At 42.4% G+C, this 24,088-nt stretch overlaps 1 protein-coding gene across 4 annotated transcripts; it reads right to left on the bottom strand.

Moving 5' to 3' along the window:
• Positions 1–6,842: 6,842 nt before the first annotated feature.
• Positions 6,843–23,819, bottom strand: SETDB2 (SET domain bifurcated histone lysine methyltransferase 2). Of its 4 annotated transcripts, none has more exons than XM_057425653.1 (14): positions 23,691–23,819; positions 22,890–22,949; positions 21,454–21,576; positions 19,933–19,998; positions 19,038–19,140; positions 18,200–18,763; positions 16,826–16,945; positions 15,465–15,634; positions 14,805–15,033; positions 13,110–13,197; positions 11,460–11,568; positions 10,389–10,717; positions 9,099–9,187; positions 6,843–7,169 (listed from the first exon to the last, which is right to left on the bottom strand). In XM_057425653.1, exons 1-14 carry the CDS (start codon positions 23,701–23,703, stop codon positions 7,052–7,054), a joined length of 2,181 nt encoding a protein of 726 aa, XP_057281636.1. In that variant the 5' UTR covers positions 23,704–23,819; the 3' UTR covers positions 6,843–7,051. The 4 variants fall into 4 exon arrangements, with proteins under 4 accessions (XP_057281636.1, XP_057281637.1, XP_057281635.1 ...); XM_057425654.1 differs by having other exon boundaries at positions 15,465–15,607; positions 18,200–18,766; XM_057425652.1 differs by having other exon boundaries at positions 13,113–13,197; positions 18,200–18,766.
• Between the last annotated feature and the right edge of the window lie 269 nt (positions 23,820–24,088).

A 24,088-nucleotide genomic window follows, 5' to 3' on the forward strand; every position in this document is an offset into this window, starting at 1 on the left:
CAAAGCATACGCAATAGTGGGAGCAGCTTGCGGCTCTGCAGGTCTTCATACACACCACTGGGACGTTTCCTCTTCCTGCTTCTCACAGGTTCTTCTGGAGTCATCCTCATGGCAATGGCTCCCTTTTGTGATTAACTTTTCCCCCTTTTATAAGGAGTTGGTGGGAGTACCTCTGTTCTTTATGTCATGTATTACACATTTTCAGCCTGGAGAAGAGAAGGCTGCATGGAGACCTCATAGCAGCCTTTCAGGATCTGAAGACGGCCTATAAGGATGCTGGGGAGGGACTCTTCATTGGGGACTGTAGGAATAGGACAACACACACACCACTGGGAGATTTCCTCTTCCTGTTTCTCACAGGTGCAATGATTCTGCAAGCTCTTTGAACAGCAGTGGCTTCAGGCAAAATCAGAACCACAGTATGTCAAACAGGGCCATGGGAGAGAAGAACTGAGGTTTCATTCTAAGCAGAATGGTTTACAGGTCTGTTGTCTCTGTTGAAGGTCCACTTTTAACAAGCTTAAACTATCATGCATGGCGAGACTGTTGAGAAATTTGAGAGCATTGTGTGTTGCAGCACAAGTCCATGTTTTTTAAACTTGAAGCATCCAAAACAAACGCAAAAACCAGCTTAGGGCCACAGGTATCACATTTTTCCACAGTTACGCAGCAAAGATGCAGCCCAATTAAAAGAGGAGTAACCCAAAGCCACATAGACATAAGTCATCTGTTGCCTCTTGGCCTCAGGGCCAAGCACTTGTTCTTGCTTCTCTTTCAGTTTGCCATATAGCTAGAGGCTTGAAATCTCTACTCCAAGGCTATGTTTTATAGATAGATAGGAACCAGCCTCAAGCTTGCAGGCCCTTGTCCTTATGGGAGACTTCAACTACCCTGATATCTGTTGGAGCAACGGTACGGCCCAGCACAAGCAATCCAGGAGGTTCCTCGATTGTGTAGAAGACAACTTCCTTCTGCAAGTAATAGAGGAGCCGACAAGGAGAGGTGCCATGCTTGACCTCATGCTCACCAACAGGGAAGGGCTTGTTGGAAATGTGATGCTCCAGGGCAGCCTTGGATGCAGCGATCATGAGATGGTTGAATTTGAGATCCTCAGGACAGTGAGAAGAGCGTGCAGCAAGCTCACTGCCCTGGACTTCAAGAGAGCAGACTTTGGCCTCTTCAGGAACCTGCTTAGGAAGGTTCCATGGGATATAGCCCTAGAGGGCAGGGGGACCCAAGACTGTTAGTTGATATTCAAGAATCACCTACTGCAAGCTCAGGAGTGCTGCATCCCAACTAGAAGGAAGTGCAGCAGGAGGGCCAGGAGACCTCCTTGGATGGATAAGGAGCTCCTGAGGAAACTCAGAAGGAAAGAGCCTTGGGTGAAATGGTTTAGGTGTCCTTGCCCATGGCATGGGGGGTGGAACTAGACGATCTTAAGGTCCTTTCCAATGCTAACTGTTCTATGATTCTATGACTCCTGGTGGACCAGTTTCCCTGGTCTTGCAGCCAGCTCTTCAACTGCAGCAGTTCTTGGGAAAACAGGCAGCAATTCCTCATACCAATCCTCTGTAATGTACAGAAGAGTCTTAGCACTTTCCCACTCTTTCCTCAGGCAATGGACAGTGGAGTCCCAGCTCAGCTCCTCACACCCTTCTCCCAGGCAATGGATATTGGAGTCTTAACACAATTCCTCCCACATATCTCTGAAACAAAAGATAGGTGGAATTCCATCTCAGCTTCTCATACCAATCTTCGAGACAATGGACAGTGAAGTCTGATTTCAGATCAGTCTCCCACACATCCCTCTCCATGTTTATGACACAAAGAGAAGTCCTTGAGAAATCCAGTGTGCCTCATTTCAGTGTCGTGTTGTGCAGTCTGGGACAGAGATCCTTGCAGTGTGGTATGAGAGAGAAAAAAGCTACGTAAGGTAACACTTAGTGCAGATGTAGGAGGTGGCTCTGAAACGGAACAACAGATGGGTGTGCAAATATGTGGTGTTGGATCCTTGTGCAAAGAAGGTGATGTTGCAGACTGCTTGAAGAACCAGCACCAAAGATGTCAGCAAAAGTGGTTTAATTGAAGTAAGATGTTGTGAAAGTGAGATAAGACAAAGTTTGATAGCAAGGTTCACTCTGTTACAGCAGAGAGAGGATATAATAATGATTCAAAGTTACCAACACAAAAAATAGTGCAGTATAATACGAGGTTGTGTGTGATACAGGTCACGTACCAAAGATCTGCAGTTGGTAAGGGGTCTCTCAGCCTCAAGGAGTAACCTTGAGAGGTGTTCCAGTTCAAGGGGAGATCACCAGCATGCAGTCAGCTGCTTAGCAGAGAGAGCTCAAAGAAGGCTCACTTCAGGCTGTTGTGTTCATGGAATAAAGTGGTTGGCTTGCAGTCAAATTACATAATATGGAAAAGGTAAACATGAGACTCCTTGTACTCACAACATTCTTTGTTCCTTGATAAGTGAGTCTTGGAAGAACCACCTGCTATTCACATGTTAATTGCACAGCTGGTGTTCGGTTTCCAAGCCCATATGCATCAGTGCTCACCATGACACCCTGTTCCTGTGCGGAGTTTCAGAGAACAGGCTGGAACTAGAGAAGTTTTTGGCTTGGTTATAGCTGAAGTGTTTGCTTCCTTCGGACACTGAACCAGAAGACCTCAACTTTGGTCAAGAGTTGAGAGCACCCATCACAGATGGATTTAAAGCTGACCCTGCAGTTCACCTTACCTTCACTGCCTGAATTTGTGGGAGGTCGTGTGCAGCAGATCACGCAGAACTCTGTGTTGGAATTTGCTAAGGCATTAGCAGGTTTTGTCATTGGATTTCCTGTTTTACAGAACTGAAAGAACTGCTGTTTGCAAGAGTTAGTGATGATTCAGGTAAATGTATATGGGACAGAAAACTGCCTGTGAGAGACTGGCATAGAATCACAGAATAGTTAGGATTGGAAAGGACCTTAAGATCATCTAGTTCCAAACCCCTGCCATGGGCAGGGACACCTCACACTAAACCATGCTACCCAAGGCTCTGTCCAGCCTGGCCTTGAACACCGCTTGCCACAGCCTCCCTGGGCAACCCATTCCAGTGCCTCACCACCCTTACAGTAAAGAACTTCCTCCTTATATCCAATCTAAACTTCCCCTGTTTAAGTTTTAACCCATTACTCCTTGTCCTATCACTACAGTCCCTAATGAAGAGTCCCTCCGCAGCATTCTTATAGGCCCCCTTCAGATACTGGAAGGCTGCTATGAGGTCTCCACACAGCCTTCTCTTCTCCAGGCTGAACAGCCCCAATTTTCTCAGCCTGTCTTCATACGGGAGGTGCTCCAGTCCCCTGATCATCCTCGTGGCCCTCCTCTGGATTTGTTCCAACAGTTCCATGTCCTTTTTATATTGAGGACGCCAGAACTGCACACAATACCCCAGGTGAGGTCTCATGAGAGCAGAGTAGAGGGGCAGGATCACCTCCTTCGACCTGCTGGTCATGCTTCTTTTGATGCGGCCCAGGATATGGTTGGCTTTCTGGGCTACGAGCGCACACTGAAGCCGGCTCATGTTCAGTTTCTCATCTACCAATACCTCCAAGTCCTTCTCTTCAGGGCTACTCTGAATCTCTTCTCTGTTCATCAGACAAAGATGTTGAACCAGTCCCAACACCGATCCCTGAAGGACACCACTTGTTACTGGTCTCCAGCTGGACACTGAGCCATTGACCACAACTGTTTGCATGCGGCCATCCAGCCAGTTCTTTATCCACCGAGCGTTCCACCTATGAAACTATCTCTCCAATTTAGAGACAGGGATGTCGTGTGGGACAGCGTCGAACGCTTTGCACAAGTCCAGGTAGATGACATCAAATGCTCTATCCCTGTCCATCAGTTCCCTAGCCCCATCATAGAAGGCCACCAAATTGGTCAGGCAGGATTTCCCCTTAGTGAAGCCATGCTGGCTGTCACCAAGCACCTTGTTGTTTTTCACGTGCCTTAGCATGCCTTTCCAGGAGAATCTGCTCCAAGATTTGGCCAGGCACAGAGGTGAGACTGACTGGTCTGTAATTCCCTGGGTCATTCATTTTCCCTTCTTGAAAATGGGGGTTATATTTCCCTTTTTCCAGTCGTCGGGAACTTCACCTGACTGCCATGATTTTTCAGATATGATGGACAGTGGCTTAGCAACTTCATTCACCAGCTCCTTCAGGACCCGCGGATGGATTTCATCAGGTCCCATGGACTTGTGCACGCTCAGGTTTTAAGATGGTCGTGAACCAGATCCTCTCCTACAGTGGGCGCAAGGTCTTCATTCTCACAGTCCCTGCGTCTGCCTTCCATGACTTGGGTGATGTGGTCAGAGCATCTGGCAGTGAAGACCGAGGCAAAGAAGTCATTAAGAACCTCAGCCTTCTTCAAATCCAGGGTAGCCAGTTCTCCTGATAGCTTCCAGAGAGGACCTACGTTGTCCCTAGTCTGTCTTTCATTTGCAATGTAACTATAGAATCCCTTCCTGTTATCTTTCACACCCCTAGTTAAGTTTAATTCTAATTGGGCCTCAGCTTTCCTAACCTGGTCCCTAGCTTTCCAGACAACATACCTGTACTCTTCCCAGGCTGCCTGTCCTTCCTTCCACCTTTTATAAGCCTCTTTTTCCCTTCGAAGTTTCCTCAGGAGCTCCTTATCCATCCAAGGAGGTCTCCTGGCCCTCCTGCTGCACTTCCTTCTAGTTGGGATGCAACACTCCTGAGCTTGCAGTAGGTGATTCTTGAATTTCATCCAACAGTCTTGGGTCCCCCTGCCCTCTAGGGCTATATCCCATGGAACCTTCCTAAGCAGGTTCCTGAAGAGGCCAAAGTCTGCTCTTTTGAAGTCCAGGGCAGTGAGCTTGCTGCACGCTCTTCTCACTGTCCTGAGGATCTCAAATTCAACCATCTCATGATCGCTGCATCCAAGGCTGCCCTGGAGCATCACATTTCCAACAAGCCCTTCCCTGTTGGTGAAGCACGAGGTCAAGCATGGCACCTCTCCTTGTCAGCTCCTCTATTACTTGCAGAAGGAAGTTGTCTTCTACACAATCGAGGAACCTCCTGGATTGCTTGTGCTGGGCCGTACCGTTGCTCCAACAGATATCAGGGTAGTTGAAGTCCCCCATAAGGACAAGGGCCTGCAAGCTTGAGGCTGGTTCCTATCTATCTATAAAACATAGCCTTGGAGTAGAGATTTCAAGCCTCTAGCTATATGGCAAACTGAAAGAGAAGCAAGAACAAGTGCTTGGCCCTGAGGCCAAGAGGCAACAGATGACTTATGTCTATGTGGCTTTGGGTTACTCCTCTTTTAATTGGGCTGCATCTTTGCTGCGTAACTGTGGAAAAATGTGATACCTGTGGCCCTAAGCTGGTTTTTGCGTTTGTTTTGGATGCTTCAAGTTTAAAAAACATGGACTTGTGCTGCAACACACAATGCTCTCAAATTTCTCAACAGTCTCGCCATGCATGAGGATAGTTTAAGCTTGTTAAAAGTGGACCTTCAACAGAGACAACAGACCTGTAAACCATTCTGCTTAGAATGAAACCTCAGTTCTCCTCTCCCATGGCCCTGTTTGACATACTGTGGTTCTGATTTTGCCTGAAGCCACTGCTGTTCAAAGAGCTTGCAGAATCATTGCACCTGTGAGAAACAGGAAGAAGAAATCTCCCAGTGGTGTGTGTGTTGTCCTATTCCTACAGTCCCCAATGAAGAGTCCCTCCCCAGCATCCTTATAGGCCGTCTTCAGATCCTGAAAGGCTGCTATGAGGTCTCCATGCAGCCTTCTCTTCTCCAGGCTGAAAATGTGTAATACATGACATAAAGAACAGAGGTACTCCCACCAACTCCTTATAAAAGGGGGAAAAGTTAATCACAAAAGGGAGCCATTGCCATGAGGATGACACCAGAAGGACACCTCTCTAAGGACACTCTCCACCGATGACTATTGCAGGTTCTGAGGGACACCCTCCATAAGACATTGCCATGAGGGCAATTCCACCAGGACACCTCCAAGGGTACCTTCAAGGGGTGACTCCACCAGGACACCCACCTCCAACGACTACTACCGGCTCTTGGGGACACTCTGTTCCAATACCGACTACGAACACTGAAGGACTCCCACCAGCAATGCCGACAGATCCCCGGGACACCACTGGATCCACAGTGGTGACTCTTTCTCTGTCTCCCTCTGCAACCCAAATCCTTGCTTCATCTCCATCCGTTCTTCAATCCTTCCTGTCGCTATCCTCTTTATTACAATAATTTCCTTTTTTTTTTAATAATAATTTTCTTTTTGTAGTAAACCAACTGGTCGATTACAGTACTTGACCTCTTTTGTGCCTTAATTTCACTCGTGGGATCATGAACAAAACAGGGTCTGACACTGGGTTTTTCTCCAATTGGACTCTGACAGGATGCAGCCCCCAAAACCCCAGTTGTTTCCCTCCTGCAGCAGCAGGACTTGCCCAGCTCACTATGTAGCACAAAGCTCTGAAAAACTGTTCTGATTAATCTCATCCCTGCTCAAGATTATCTGTCCCGCTGCATCCATCAGGCTTAGGTATATTCTAATAATTCTTAGCCCCCAAATAGGCAGACTTCCATTTATAATGGGCGTCAGAAACCTGAGCTTTGCTGACTCACCCTTGTGGAAGGGCACAGAAAACATCAACCAACCGTTGCTTTACATCAGGCATGTCTCTGATTTTGGTGACAACGTGGCACAGCAGCCCGAGCTCCTCCACTGCGCTGAGAACTCTATTTGTGAATGGAAAGGGGGGGGGGGGGATGACAAGACTAGGAGCATAGGAAAATTTTGATGCCTGTTGTTATGACAAACAGTTCAAATTCTGTAAACTAGAAAAGTGTCATTTAAATATAAATTTTAAAAAATGATCAGGTGAAAGGCATTTTAATTGAACGTAATTAGCTCCACAGACTGAATTGTATTGTTCACTGTGCAGTAGTCCTTCGAGCATATTGATCTCCAGTACATGTGTTGGCAGTAATAAAGCTTTGCCTATAGGGTTTTTTTCCTGCACTTCTGAACTCCACACTCACAGGAAATCTCTATCTCTGGCATGCTTCCAGCTTCATAACCATAATCCCATGTGAGTTCAGTTCCAGCTTTCACATGCCTAAGAAACAAAACAGTCAATTTGTTTGAACCAAGTGAACAATGCTATGCTTGCAATTTGTCACCAGCCCCTCACGTGCAACCCCTAAAATCATAGGGGCAGGAGCTTGTTGGGAAAGAGCCAAGAGATAAAAGGAATCTCTGGGACATGCATGCTGCTTTGCCCACCAGAGCTATGCAGTGTGCAAATAGCCACACCTAGGAGAAACAAATTTATCAAGCAGTGCAATAAGGTCAGAGCCTAAACAGTCTGGTTTAGCCTGCTCTAGCTTAGAGGCAAATTCTGGGAAACAAAAGCAACAAAAACAAAACAACAAAACCTCCAAACGAAAAAAAAAAGAGGAAAAACCAGAAGTGAATAAATCTAAATGAGAACACAAACAGTTTTGTTATTTTTACTACGTACAGTGCATTACTAAGATTCAAACAGATCTCTAGATACACTGATGAGGAAGACTATCATCTCTGGTCTGACAAGCCAGGTTTTAATGCAATTGCACTATCTATATGCAGGAAGCCTAAGACTCAGAATTAAGCACATGCTACTCATGAATCAGCCACTCTGACACAGTACATGAAAGAGAAGAAATTTCTCAGGTAGGCAACTCATTGCCCCAAATGAATGCTGAATTAAATATCTCAGTCTAAGATGCTGAGCCATAAGTGAGGAAAACAACAATTAAATAGGAGTATTACAAAGAGAGTAATTCTCCAATATAAGGAACATTCAGTGAATTACAGGCAGCAGGCTGAGAACAAAGAACGAGGACTTTTCAAATATCACATAATTGCAACCTGGAACTTATTGCCTTAGGATGTTCTGGAGGCCAGAAACATCAAACAAATTAAAAGGTGACTGAGCAAGTTCGCAATTAAGCTAAACGATCCAGATTCAATCCTTAATGTAGAAAAGCTGCAAAAGGGTGACTGCCAGAAAGCAGGAGGCCCAGCCAGGGGAACTTTCCTTCAACAATCTTCCCTAAGTGTCTTTTGCTGACCACTGTTACCTCTCTCCACTGGCTTCAGTCCCCATTAAACAATTTTTTACCGAGTACCCGAGCAAGAAAGACTCTTGCTAAACAAAAAGCTTTTTCTGGTACATCTCAAAACATTGTCTTCACAGTTCTTGGAAGCCCTCCTCACAGCGCAGTCCACAGCATCTGTGCTCATATGGACCACGGCTGCAAGACTCCACAGAGGATCAGTGCTCCCTGGGGTTTGTTTGGAATGAATTCTCTCCTGTATTGTAAGTTTTCACCTAGCACACCTGCTGTCACATGCATCAGCTAGCTTAATTCACACAATCTTTTCCCTCCTGGGTTTAGCTGCTGCCTTCTCATGTCTCAATGGTACCAGCTCTCTGTACCTCACTTCCTGTCATCCACTAAGGGAAGACGCACATCTTCTGCTTTCAGAGGAAGTTTTCACCATCATAATGCCACCTCCCCAGGACACATGTGGCTACACAAAGTCCTGCTTCTTTTGGCAGCTGCAAGGAGAAGAGCTGGAACCAGCTTGTTTGGCCCACAAAATGTCTCAGCCTTAAGACCCTGTAAGATCTAATCCTGCCCTACAGGACACAGATCTGCTGACCATTCCTTGAGACACAACACTGGAATCAGTGAATCCTGGCTTTTGTATGACCATACTGAATTAAACTTATTTTACCACTGAAAATTATCACTGAAATGGACCCATCAAAAATCAAGCTTTCCTCTTTATATTTCAGTGCAAAACTGAATAATAACTCATTAGTGATAAACAGCTGTATTTTTTCAATGTTTAATGCTCAATAATAAGTCACCAATAAAAAGGTAGTTTTACGGTTTCATGATCCAAACATATATTTGTTGTTATTATTTCCTAGTACCTAAGCACTGCTTTTTTCCTAGTGCCTTGAATGGACAGCATTCAACTTCCAAAAACTCACCTGTTTGTGAAGAACGCCACCCATGGGAAACTTCTGTTGTGAGTCTCTACAAAAATGCACTGTGCAAAGAGATTTGGGGAGCAGCTGTGCTGTAAAAGAGAATACCTGAATTAGAAGCAGTGCAATACCTCATCATAGGCCAAAGAACTTATTTTGTATCAGATACCTGTCACTAGTAAAGGTAGTTTCTTCCTTCCCTTCTCCAGCCCACACAGAATCTCAGTTACTCAGTGCCATTGCCACTAATGTTTGCAGAAACTATGCCTCTTTCAAATATTATTTCCATCATATTATGAAAGTATTTTTGCCTAGGAAAACCAAGTTATTTTATCAAGCTGTCCTCCAGAAATTTATGGATAGAATTCATCTTAGATTTAGGATGCACCACAAGTACTCAGTACATGACAGATGCTAATGCTGGCAGCCAGGGGAGCAGTACTAGTATCAGGGAGCAAGGAACAGATTAAATAATTGTGTATATTGGCAAAGAGATACAAGATGTGAAAGGTCATTCAGGTGCCCATAGAAACACGTGTATATTCCTGGATGCAGAAGAAAGGTTTCAGCAAGATGTGCTACTAATCTTAACACCATATTATCTCTGCAAGGTGGAACACCTTAAATATATGCAAAGATTTTGCTGTAACACACATATTCATGCCAATGAAGAGAAACAAGTTACTTGCAGAGTACATGCAAACGTGTCTATGAACTGTTTGTCTTAGTTGCTGTACTTGGCAATTCATTACTTTTTCTTGGCAAGTCAAAACTGAGAGTTATTTACCAGATATGTACGCAATATGACAGACTACTTTCTGAACATATGATGGAACAGTAGGGAAATTTCCTACAATATCACAACACTTACCCTAAATCAGCAGAAGCTAGAATATACAATGGCTGGAAACAAAAACCAACAAGGCTGGGAGAAAGCTTGTGGTTCAACAAAATGTGCCATTTGATCTCTGGACCCCCCAAAAAGGCTGTTCAAAAATTTGGGAGAAAGATGTCATTCACTATTGGGGAATATTTCACTTGGGTAACTAGTGGTGCTAAGAATGACAGCTAGTATATAGTATGCATCATCTTAGGGAGGCACTAACAGCCGGTGTGACCTAGCCTGCTGTTGTCAGTTCAGAATGCAAGGAGCACCACACACTCTGCCTTGTCATGCACCTACCACATGTATATGTTTGCATTTATGTGCAAAAGCTTTCCTGTTTATGCAGATGCACGATTTATTTATTTAAGCTAAGACAACCAAGAAAGAACATGCAACTTTTTACTTACATTAAGAAAACGACCCACATTTCCTTCTTTTGTGGCATCCAGTACATAAATATTTCCTTCATTAGCATTTTTCAGATGCATCCTGTCACCATCAGCCTCCTCACAAAATGGGTCTTTCGACTGCCTGTGATTTTCCTTTTTGCAGTCAGCCTTTAGTGGTACGTTTTTGAATGGCCTCATAACACACATGTCATCCAGCACACCTGACTTGCCACAATCAGCACCCTGCAGAGACACATTCTTTCTTTTGCATTCTGCACTGTCCACATCAGCAGACTCAGTCTGTCCAGTTTCCACTGGATGTGCTTCCTTTTGCTGTTGAGCGGATTCTGTCAATGGACACACAAGTTATTTTTCAGTGACAGCCTAAACCTTTGCCTGGTTTGTCCCAGGACTATTACCCACCCAACCTTTGTTCTCCAAAATGTACACAGCTTCCTTTCTATTTACAAGTCTATAACACAGCTACCCTTTTCCATGTCCCTCATCAATCCTCCCACAAATAACTGATTCCTGCTGTGGTGCCTAAAGCACTTGCTCACATGAGTAAGCTAGTCTCTCATTCTTAAATCCCACTCCAGACTGACTTTTTATCTTCATTTTATCTCCACCGTAATTTCTGAGAGAATCACAAACTGTTACTAAGACAGAGACAAGATGCAAGTAGTTTCAAACTGTCTTCCCAGCTTGAGGTCCCTCCACCCCTGAATTATACCCTCTTAATTTTTTTTTTTTTGTACTAGGTGTAACAGTAAGATTCACAAGACTGCCTCTCCCACAGTTGCACTGGATTTGAGAAGTTGCTGTCAGGACTGTTTGACATGACCCAAGATCAATTTTGCAGGCAAAAGACTGCCCTGTACCAGTTAATGCAATGTATCATGCAAAGCAGCAATACCTCCTGTACCACTGAGGTCTCTTAAGATAGCCTAAGCATTATGCAGACAACATCATTCTAGTCTGAGAACAGGCCTGCCCATATCCAAACATCGCTTTCTACATTTCTACATCTATGACCTGATGGGGCACAAATGCACTAAGACTGCAGTATTTATAGCTCTGCAAACCTACTTTCTTTTCCTGTCTTTGATCCACTGGTTAGTTTTGTTTTGCTTGACTGATGAATCTGAGAACTATTATCTTCATCTGAGGTGGCACTGTCCACCATTGTATCAATTTCCTTTAAACAGAATAAAAGATAATGAATAGGTTGTGATGTATTGTTGCTGTATGCAACTCTGGATCAACACAGTGGCTTTTAGGACTCCAGGGCTGAAGTTTCAAACCTACTGTAATGGCTATGGCTATGTTTCAAAAGTTACTGCAATCCAACATTTATCTTCATTTCAAATTATCATTCAGAATAACCTGGAAAGCACTTGCTGCTCAATAAAATATTCGAGTAAGTGCTTAGGTCCCACAGTCTCACCACAATTTAAATACATTTGTGTAAGTTGCTGAGCCAGAGCCCAAACAAACTTTTTACACCATTTCAATAAAATGAACAGATGTGACAGCATTTCTCGTCTCCCACCACAAAAAGGCAGTTAGTTACATGAGCTTGAGAATGGACAGTGCTGCCAAATGTTAGTGTGAAAATCCCACATGCATTTCTTAAGTGCAATGAAACCAATGATACCTACAGAGTAAGTTTCCCCAGATTCCCTCCTTTGCAAGTATTAGCAGGCAACACTTCACACCCATCAAACTCTCCCAGCTGCTGCACTGTATCACAAAACTGTGTCCAGCTCCTGAGATTTTCCTTCTCTCCCTTCTGTGTCATTTGTTGGGGAGACATCGCAAGAATATTATAACTCTGCAGTTAATTACAGGAGGCAGTGGAGGGGGAGTGTTGTAACACCAGCCAGCAACAAAACACCACACAGCCACTGTCCACCCCTGGTGGGATGGGGGAGGAGAACTGGAAAACTGTAAAACAGTTAATAACTGAAAAAAGTTAAAATTATTATTAAGAGTAACAATAATAATAGTAGTAGTAATGAAAAGGGAGATGACAGACAGAGGAATAAAACCCAAGTCAGACAAGTGATGCACAATACAATCACTCGCCACCTGCTGACCAGTGCCCAGCCTGTCCCTGAGCAGTCCCTCCTAGCTAACTCCCCCACTTTATATAGTGAGCATGATGTTCTGTGGCAAGGGGGTTGGAACAAGATGATCTTTAAGGTCCCTTCCAACCCAAACCATTCCATGATTCTATGAATATCCCTTCCGCTAGTTCAGGTGTCCTGCCTCTGCTTCCTCCCAACTTCTTGTGCCCCTCTTCACTGGCAGAGCATGAGACTGAAAAGTCCTTGATTAGGGTAACTGCTACTTAAAACTAAAACATTGGTGTGTTATCAGCACTGTTCTCAGACTAAGGCCAAAACACAGCATTGCACCTGCACAGGAAGAAAATTAACTCTAACCCAGATGAAACAGGACAGGGAGAATGATTTAAGACTCTCAAGGCTGGAGTGTAAATGAAGGGTGGGGAAGGGAAGGCTGTGAGAGTAGTTAATGCTGGTCTCAGGGAACATATTGAAAGATTGGTAATGGAGAAGGGATGGGTTATAGCTTCCAGCACACCAGTTTAACTCACAGTGTGATACAGTTCCACGAAGAAAGATCATTAGAACTATTTAAATGTGTAAAATGAAAAGTTCAAAATTAACATACATACTCAGCACAGTGAAAAATTAATCTATTAAAGCCACTTACCACCTTTTTTTGCCTGTGATTATGAAAAATAACTGTTCTAGTTCCAGGCCTTCTTGCAGTGTCAAGGCTTAAATTCCTTGGATGAACCCTGTACAGAAAGGTCAAAAGGAAATTATAAAGACAAAAAGAGCCATAAGTATCTTTTACACATACATTTCTCTAACAATCTCTAGTTCATAAAGAACAGACTACAGCAGAGCCTGCTGTCTGGCCTTGGCCCAAGTTCTGTGACTATTTTGCCTTTAAGAACTGAGGACACAGATTAGATTATCAATAGCATCTGCAAAAAATCCCCATTTTTTCATACTTTTTTGAGAGATGAGCGACTGCTTTTACATCTTTTCCCAGTTCTCCTGCTGAGAACCTACAGACAAGAGTTTTGCCTTTTTTCTGCTACCACTTGCAATAGTTTTGACAGTGCAGCTTTCAAACAAGAAAGCAAAGATGTTGTGGGAACAAGGATAGAGAGGAAGACAGAGGGGGAGATGGGCAATATATACCAGATGTAGAAAATACTCTCCCACAGAACCTCACTCCACATCAGCAGAAGGTTGAGGAAGGATGGGAAGCAGTGTTTGGCATATACATTTAAAACATCTAAAATCACATTAATTTGGATTACATTCAGAGTGCAGCAGAAAACACCACTTTCAAAACTAATCTTAGTAACGGTGCAATGTCTAGCAAAAAGTAACAGCTCTTATTTAAGAAAAGTTTCAATGTAAAACATTTAGATGTGTTTTCTTGCCACAAAAAACCAACATGGTACTTCTTTGGGCTACTGGTAATGGCAACAAATGCTACTCTCTGAGGCTTTCTTAAGATTTCAACTCCTTTATAAATTCAAGAGGTGCAGTAGCTGCAAGAAGTTGTGACAATATTACATAACATTGTTTGTCCTTTTAAAGGCAATCTGTTTGAGTGAATGACATGTCAAGCTTAGCACGTCCTGAGTTCTACAATATTATCTACAATAATCATCTACTATGAAATAAGCAAGAATTTGCAGTCATTTATGAGCAGTACAGTTTTTACAAAGCAGTGTGGCAGAGCAAGGAACAAAGTCTAACAAAACAAGCTCCTGACTTCCCTCTGAAAAGGCTATTCACAAAAGCACGTGGTTATTTTGCAATAATTCAATTTTAAGAACCCTGATAGTCTATGAAACCCTGACTGTAAAATGAACACAGGATCAGAACTTTTGCATAAATCACTGCAAAAGTGAGGTGGTGTCATACACCTTAAAGGAAAGGTGAAGGCTCCCAGCAGGAAAGATTACGTCACAAAGAACAAGAGGTTTAGAGACTGGGAGCAAAGGACATGACAATTGGTGGCTCATTTGTTATCAACTTCTTCAGTGATATCAAGTATCTTTAAATCATTTATCTCAAGTATTTTCTATTAATTCTTTCAAATCAGCACAGTTATGAATGCCCTGAACAGACCAAGTACACCCAGGAAAGAAATTGGAATTCTAAAAATGCCAAGTAGTGCACACAGTAAGTGAAATTAATATAGAGGAAAAACTGTCCCATTAAAAGAAATAATCAGGAATTAACAAAAAAGTTGAGAAAAAAATTCCAACAAACCACCCCCAGGTGAGGACTTTCAGCTGTACTTTAAGTTTTACAAAGGACTTTCTAGAACAGCAGAATATTAGTCTTGTTGTGCCTAAGTTTGCTTTGGTAAACTTACACGGTTGATTTATTTTCATTATCCACAATCTGAGACAAAGATCCTTGCTTCTCAGGAATGTCATTTTTGCCAGTCTGCACTAGTTCAATCACAGAGTTTGAACAATCAGTGTCAAGTTTTCTTTTTTTGGAAAAAAAGCCATGGCCTCTGTTATTCACAGCATTCTTTTCTTTCAGCTCTTGACCAGCATCTCCCAGTACTTGAACTTCAGCTCTGCTCATTAATCTGCCTGGGGAGAAAGGACGGGGGGAAGATAGATACATTTTAAATTGTTTGGTTGCTAAGATGGGTCACGCTTGCTATTGCGGCTCAAACTTACATAAGAACAACCAGCAACCACAAACATTATTTGGGAAAGCAAAATATGAATGAATTTATACTGAAGAAAAACTAGCCCTGGCACACAATATGCACAGACCTGTGAGGCAAAAATCAACAGTCTGAGATAGCCCTTGCTCCGGAATGTTTTTGATTGCCTTGCATCAACACACTGCAGAGTTCTTCAAGGTTCTTCATCCATCTAACCATCTTACAAGTTAAGACTGTTGAGTCACTTCTCTTCCAACCCTGTACTTCCCTGTTCTCAAAAAAATTCCAGGGCACAGGCCACAGGATAGGGAGTATTACACTCTACATATTCTATGGGCCACCGTCTGTTACCTGAGTAAGTACAGACAAAAGTCCCCTTGTCGATATCATCTAGGCAGCGGACGCCCCAGCCTTTCTTCTCCGTGTTGAACACTTGCAACCTGACTTGAATGCCATGCTGTACAACTCTGTTCTGACACATCATCTTGTCACACCTGCACAACACACTACACTCATAAATTCTGTCAAGAGGAAGCAAAACAAAACAGTGTCAAAGAATGCATTACCAAAACAAAGTCATTACTATTAATTTCCCTCCTAAGCATTAACAAAGCAGTTGACTAAAACTGATTGTGGAGCAGTGCTCTGAAGCCTGTAAATTTCTTGATGGCTGATTCATCAATTTTAATAGTCTGTCAGCCAGATTTTGGTATAAGTAGACAAGAAAAGTAAATGCTACCTTTTTATTTTATAGGATTTAATCACACAGAAGCAGAAAACCCTGTGAAGCACCTTTTTTCTATGGTGGAACAGATTATAGCAGAGCCAACCTGTCACCTGTCTGGTGACTGTACCTGTCATAGGTTTTAGAATTTAATGAAACATTTGTAAAAAAATTCACAATTGTGTTTTGTTTGGTTGAGTTTTTTTTTCCATTTGTTTCTAGGCTTACTGGCAGCTTTAATTCTGCACACCAACCATAAACTAACATCACAGCAACAAAGGACTGAAAGAGCTCCTTAAGCTTATGGGTTCAGCCCTTAGCTATTGCAGCAAGCTACTTTGCACAATTCCTCTCCTAAACATCTGAGTTCCTGGCACCTTCCCTAGGCCATATATTAATAATCCATGGGACCTGAATAAGAGAAAGGGCAAATACTTGCAGCACAGGGATGGCTTTAGAGACTCTTGGAAGAGTCACATATAACCAAGTCTGGCAACAGCAGCTGGCTCATATTTCTTTAGGACTCTGGTCCCACTGAGCAAATGGGTAGACAAGACACAGGGCAAAAAACAAGGGTGGCTACTGCTTCCTACTTCTTTGGCTGACACATGCCGTAATGCTCTTGTGATAGACCTCCTTCCCTTGTGGAAAGTTTCCTTCCTGTCTCCCTCCTCCCCTTGCCATGCCTGAATGAACCAGCATATGTGCCAGATATGGCCTGAGCTCCTGGACCAGGTAATACTTCATCCTTTTCTTGGACCTTGAGCTAAGCTGTGAAAATTGTAGTTCCTGCAGTACAAAAGAGTTTTATTGCTTCCATTACTCAAGTCACATTAATTATTTTTCTGTCATCCTGATCTGTCAGTAAATTGTGACAAAAATGGAAGGTTTCAGTAATCTAGACACTGCAGATATTTTAGTACTGTAACACACTACAGGAGGACAGTAAGAGCAAATGAAATAACAGTTAATAGTTGGTCTTTCTTACCCACTAGGAACAGGTCGCTCTAGTCTTTTGTAACTGTATCCATAGGATGTTTTACCACTTGGAGATAAAGAAGTTTTACTACAGCCTCTTGCAGTTAGCTGTAGGCATGCACATTTTGACCTAAAAAAAAAAAAAAAAAAAAAAAAAAAAGAAAAATCAGTAAAACATCCCAGAATGTATTTGGAGCAGCGTAAATCAAACATACATCTAGACAATTTAAAAAGTACTTGACTGTACACACCCCTTTATATATACCTGTTTTCCCTCTCACCCTTGCCCCAAGGAAGTGAAGAATTTCACACTGTGGACTGGAGAACGCAGGCAACAATGCTGGGCTTCACCACCTCATGTCATGACAACTCCAAAGACCCGATGGATCAAATCCTGGACCCCAAAACTGCATATCAAAAGCATCTCAGCTCTTGGGAAAATGAAGTGCAAAGAATCATCATGCTATGTGTTTCCTGTTCCTCACTGCTCAGCTGAAACTAAGTAATTTTAATTACCGAATCTTCATTATACTCGACTGTGATTTCAAGCTTTATTTGGCTTATGGGCAATTATACTGCACACCAGCACATGCAACTGCCCTAGCTATCAATAATACAAAATGGATTCAACACCAAATAACACCTACAGGCATAGATCACACAAACACCCTTCAAGAAAGCAGACAAAATTATCAACAAACTCACATTTGCTAACTGTGGGAAGTTCCTACTGAGTATTATGCAGCCCAGAGTTACTGAGCTTTAGAAAAAGACAGCAATGAGCAACAGAACATTATGTGTTCTGCGACCCCTAGTTTCTGTTTAGACAAGGGGAAGGATGAGATGCAGAGGGTGTGAATGGGGATGTTTCCTACTCTGTCCTCAGTAACCTCCTAAGTTCCAAATGATCTGGTCTCTCCAGCTGTCCCATTCATCTATAGGATAACATCCCAGCAGGAGCTGAAGCAGAAGTTGTCATGCAGGATCTTTCCCTGCCTGCTAGGAAAATGAGCTTTCCTCTGCTGGCACAAGACTGTCCCTCTCCCACTCCTTTCCCAAAGTTGAGAAATCTGCCTCCCAGCTCTATCAGAAGGAGCAGCACTGTTAATTTAGGAAGAAAGGGAAAGGAACACAGTAATCCACCTGCTGATCACCTCCTCCCCTACAACAGAGGCTGCATGGGTAGGAGCACCCAAGTTCTGCAGAAGACAAAGACACAGTGGTGTCAGTCAACACAGAACATGGCACAAGACAACTACCAGATACTCCAGCAGTGTTGATCCTATGTTATTCAGCACTGTTTGGTACTGTATGCCTCCACACTTACACCACTACCCTACCATTGAGCCATCATGCACCACTTGACTGGAATTTTTCTACCTACCTATCAATGCAGCCATCTGTGCAGCCACATGAATCAACAAACATGTTGGATAAGTTGTTGAGGTAATATCCACGTGGCCACGATGCCCTCCGATATTTGAAATAAGGTAACCTTGCACAGTCAATATCGTTGCAGAAGGAAACAGGCACAGACTCGGCTCCATGGCTAATATCAGAATCAAACACAAGGGGTTCTGGATTTACAGTGTTCCTGCCCAACAGTACATATGTGTTGAAGGAGAAATAATCAACAAATAAGAAATTGCACTCAGTTTCAAACAAATAATTTTGTACATCTTGAAAGCTTCTTAGACTCCGACCGCATGGAGCTTTGTAATTCACATCCAGTGATTTGGAAAGGCAGTCTGCTTTTGCATGGCGTCTTTGGAAGCGAAACAGGATCGGTATCTTAAGAGGATTTTCCCCCTTGTAGAAGCCTGCTGCTCTGTTGGCAAGACATGCACTAGAGCACTTGTGGTTCTGATACTGCAGGTGTGAAGGTAAATCTTGAATTTTACTAGATGCTTCTTTACTCCCTGAACCTGTTTTTTCCACCTCCTTGTTTCTGCTATTTGGAATAAAAAAGAAAGAAAGAAAGAAAAGAAAGAAAGAAAGAAAGAAAGAAAAAAAAAAGCAGCAGCTTAGAAAACAAAACTACTCAAAACCTCGGGTTTTTCATGTAGGCCAAATTAAAAATACTTTCACTTTGAAAACTGGCAGTATTCAAAACTGAGTTGAAAACGATGAATTTAGAAATAAAAGAAAGAGATTAAAATTTCTCAAATGCACTAAAGAATATGGTAAATAAGGAACTGGAATAAATGAATAAATACACTGACCTTTGAGAACCTTCTACAGACTTTGCAGTGTTGTCATCTGTAAGAAGAGGCTGCAGTTTGGGTTTGGTTTCCTGTATGCCATCTCTGTCAAACACATCACTTACTGCAAAAATTTGAATGCAAGCAAAACCTTCATCAATCCACATTTCTAGTTATAATAAAACTTACTTTAGACACTGAAGAGATAGTTGCCAAAATACATTAAAACCAATACATTGCTATGAACTACAGCTAACAAAGAGCATGCTAGCAAGTGCCCTACAAAAAAGCCCTACTGCTTTTTATAATTTATACAAAAGTAATGTGTTTACATATCCATTCGCAAGTGAGTGACTAGCTGACACGAGACATACTCTTATACCTTCTGTCCTGCTCCTCCTCTCCCTCTCTTTCTCCTTTCTTTTCCCCCAAAGGGTAAAACTTAGGTGTGCACTGATAAACCCAAGGCAGAAATATATCATGAAAATATACCCCCTTTCACAGATGACCACGTGATTTGCTCATTTTGCTTTCAAAGTTCACGGAGACAACATGCATACGAAACACATATACATATTTCTTTTCATTATTTGAGGTGAAAGGCTGCTAGGGTATTACACCTAGTGGAGCCATGCACAAGATGAATCCCAGCTGTCTACAAGCAGAGTTATCAGGCTTACTAACTCAAACTCTCTTCACTTGGTACCAGCCATATACACATACACACAAACCACAAAAGTACAAACCCAGGTCCAGTACCTGAGGAAACTAATAATTACATTTTTTTCCCCTTGTAATGTTAGCAGGCTTCTCAGAATTATTTTACTGATTTCAACAAAGGGATATAAGCTCCTAGTGAGTAAAACAAGACAAATTAAATCCACACACCAAATAAATGTAATTGAGATGCACATACCATTTGTCAAGGTTAAGAGATCACCTACATTAGCTTCATTCACCAGTGCCCAAGCTTGCCAGCATTCTGTGCAAACCCCAAAACAAAACAGATATTAAATGCAATTTACGTAATGATAACAGGGACAATGATAATAGGGAAAACAAGGTGCAAGTCCTTTAGAGACACTTGTTTCCTCACAATAATAAAATAGAGCATTGCAAGACTGATACTATTAGAAACCTTTTGCACCACAGTCTTTAATTACTACAAAATTACAGCTCGTATTAGTAGTTGTGAATCAGCACTGAGTATCTTCTGGCTTTTGGAAACCTGCTGGAATGTTTCCAAGCACACACAAAACAGTAGCAGTAATGGCTATAAGCACAATTTAGTGCAAGTTTTTCTCTTTAATTCGTCATCAGACTAGTCATCTTCTGGATAAGAAGAGCTAGATCTTGGCAGACTTACTCCTAAATTGATGGAAATGGCCTTCAGATAGTAAGAACACAAAGAGACCAGCTCTGTCTCAACCTCTTACCCCATGCAATAAATATTACAAGGTAGCAGACAAATGGCAGCAAAATCCATGTTAATATTTTAGTTTGACATTTTTACAGAAGAAAGCATAGAAAAAATGAGATTTCACTATGTTATAAATTCATTGTGTCATCTGGGGATTTCAGTTCAACTTTTATCTATGCACTGCTGTAATATTTTGTCACAAAAATCACAATGTGGCAGCTCAAATACAGAAAAAAAATGCGCTCCCAATTTAGAGCAAGCACTACAATGCAGAGTGTGTGGCTCTACCTGTTTAAAAGCATATTACACTATCGCACATTTTCTTGCACAAAAAAAAAGTGTAATAAGATCCATATAATACATGTACATGGGCAACTTCATAAAAAAAAAAAGTTTTTTTTCACTTAAATAAGCCAGTAAAAAGAAACTTGTGTAATGCTCCAAGCTTATCAGACTTCTGATTTTGACATAGATAAAGGAAATTTATTTCCCTGGAAATCACAAACAATCTTTAATGCATCGCTCTCACATTTTTCTACTAATGTTTCAAGTTACAATGGTGTCTCTGACAGGAAATAACCCATGATCCCACCTCAAACCCATTCCATTCACCAAGATCAACTTGAAAGTCTAAACCTTCTGATAGACAAAACACAAGGCAGTCCAGACATTTCATTATTTCTCAAGAATTAATCTTCACTTGGTACAAGCCATACCAAGAATAAACATTATCATAAGTGTTTCTCAATAATAAACATTTCAGTTTTAGATGCCTAAGAGCCACATGTTGTTTGAAAAAGTATACAGGCAAAAATGAGAAAACTGCAAAATGCACCTGAAATTATTAGTATTTTTTCAAAGAAAGAAGGTATATATTTTTTAAAGTTCTTAAAAATGCCATGTATCGAGTAATTTAAATTCAGATATATCTGAATTCTCACAGATAACACACAGCCCTAGACAGAGCAGGCCACAGCTCCCCAGCAGTCCAGCTTAACCGTCACAAGGATTTCAAACCTTGGTTTGTGGCAGTTCCATTCTTGATCTTTTCCTTTAGCAAAAGCAGCACATTTTGCACCTGCTCAAATATGGCATCCACTCTTCTACCTCCCAACTGTGTCCAAAAGGTCTTCAAATCACCTGAAATGCAAATTCCCATTTACAAGTCTGTATAGCTCCTGAGACGTCTAAAACCATCAGTAGCTCCTAGTGGACTTCTGAAAGGCTCACGCTCATTTAATTGGGAGGCACTTCTGAAAAAACAGGCAGGACAACTATCTTCTTCTGTAGGCTTAAACTTTCAGAAGTCTATTCCTAAACCTAGTAATGAAAGTGAAACAGAAGCCAAGTGACAAACTAGAACAGCTTCTAATGGCCCACGATGATTTTTCAAGTAATTTTCAAGGACATCTACAAAAGGTGCTCTGGAAGCCTTTCTCCAAACACCAGCAAATTAGTACCACTATAAATTAATCACCACTGAAACTCATAGAAGTAACACATGAGCTGAACGTATTATTAAATAAAAGACATCTGGATTTTGTTAACAGCTGTAACTCCCTTAGCTACACAAGCTATCCTGCCCCATCGATATTTTTGTTATGGTTTCTAGGGAAAAAAGGTTCAAAATGTTTTCATATAAAAGCAGTTTGATAAATTTTGTTGACCAAGTGATATCAGTTGCAGTAATTCATGCAACCCTAATATCGTGCCTCCTTCCTCCACTAGAAATATTTGTAAAGAACATTTAGTTTAAAGAAGTGTTTTTTTAAGCTACTGGTTCAGAAGCTCTTCTCTTCCAAGTGGCTGTACCTTTGAAGGTGGGGCAAGGAAGGCCGGGGCAGGGCAAGGCAAGGCAAGGCAGAGCACAGCAAAGCAAGGCAGAGCACAGCAAAGCAAGGCAGAGCACAGCAAAGCAAGGCAGAGCACAGCAAAGCAAGGCAGAGCACAGCAAAGCAAGGCAGAGCACAGCAAAGCAAGGCAGAGCACAGCAAAGCAAGGCAGAGCACAGCAAAGCAAGGCAGAGCACAGCAAAGCAAGGCAGAGCACAGCAAAGCAAGGCAGAGCACAGCAAAGCAAGGCAAGTGAAGGTGGGGTGGGGCAAAGCAAGGCCTGTTTTCAGTTCTGGGCCCCTCACTACATGAGAGACATTGAGGTGCTAGAGCCAGTCGAGAGAAGGGCAACAGAGCTGGTGAAGGGCCTGGAGCACAGGTGTGATAAGGAACAGCTAGAGCAAGAAAAAAACCCCAGCCAACGGCATGGCTACTCATGCCAGCTACTGGAAAAAATACTTGGGTGCGTGTTTCCTCTACAAGACCTGTAGTGCTGCTAACCGACATCTTTTACACTATAGAAGACAAAACTATTATTTTCTGGTTATCATTTTCACACCAGAAGTGGTGCTAAATATATACTACTTTCCCCTTCCCCTCCACAAATTCAAATTATCCTACATTCAAGTCTCTCCTCCCCAGAACTGGTAAGGTTCTCCACTTCAAGGAAGTCACTCAGTGCTGCGAGAGGTGCAGAATGAACAAGAGATCAGGTAAGAAATTAAAATGGTTGTAGCTACTTAGTTTTCTAAAATTTGTACCAGTAGATACTACAGCAGGCATCAGTGGGAGGACTGTGTGGTGAAACAGCCATTCCACTTTCAAATAGCTATCCCACGTCTTGTCAGGACTTAGCTGACACTTAGATGAAACAAGCTCTGGGAGGAAATTCTTTTTTACTTAGGTAACTTCTTATCCCTCCAGCATGAAGCTGTCATGGGATGACCCATACTTTTCAGCACACTCGGCCGAGCCTACATAATCCCCACTGCCTCTTAGCTCTCACATTTATCTCTTTTTTAAATTAATGCTGCCAGAACAGCAGTAGTGCAACTAAATAAGATTTATTTAGGAAAAAAATAAGGTAAAAAAAACCCAAACGAATCCACTTCTCAACTGATAAAGTGAGATATCTGCAGTGTAATACCACTAGGGAGAGGTAAAGCAGCATTCTGCAACCAAACTGAAGACACCAAATTTCTATCACCTTTAACAACACAGAGAACATAAAATGCATCTTACTTGTAAGTTAGCTACTTAATCTCTTCTATAACTGAAAAAAAAACAAACCCCAAAACATATCCATTCATTCTGGCACAGAAATTTCATTTGGTTGACAGGGAAAAGACTGCCGATTCCTAGACAGGTTTCTCACATGATCTGTCCATTGACTATTCAAAACATATCTGTTTTAAGGCTTACTTTTGTCTTCCATCTTCTGGGGCGGCTGTCTGGAGGGCTGTCACACTCTTTGCGGTATCACCCAGCACTGAGGCCAGCTCAGGCAGGAGAGCCCTGTGTTGATCTCGCTGTCCTCCAGCACCGTTGCGGCGGTCTGCTGACACGAGCTGCTCTGCCAGTCAGGCTGGAAAAGCTGGGCCAGCACTTGCCCTGGGCTGACATGGGGTGAGCCTGTGGTAGGGCCAGCCTCCGGTCAAGGCCCAAGCTGGGTCGGTCCTGGGATACTCGTGCACCACTCGGGGCCTTGCTCCAGTACCTCCTCTGGCCAACGCCTCTCAGCTCGTCTGGGGACTAAGCAGAGAAAAGGATGAAAGCCATTGGGTGCCACGCTGAGGGACCTAGATTAGATATTAGGAAGA

Source organism: Pezoporus wallicus, unplaced genomic scaffold, assembly GCF_028554395.1.
Source record: "Pezoporus wallicus isolate ANWC-B61680 ecotype Strahan unplaced genomic scaffold, APGP_CSIRO_Pwel_v1 contig_787, whole genome shotgun sequence".
NCBI classification, from domain to species: domain Eukaryota; kingdom Metazoa; phylum Chordata; class Aves; order Psittaciformes; family Psittacidae; genus Pezoporus; species Pezoporus wallicus.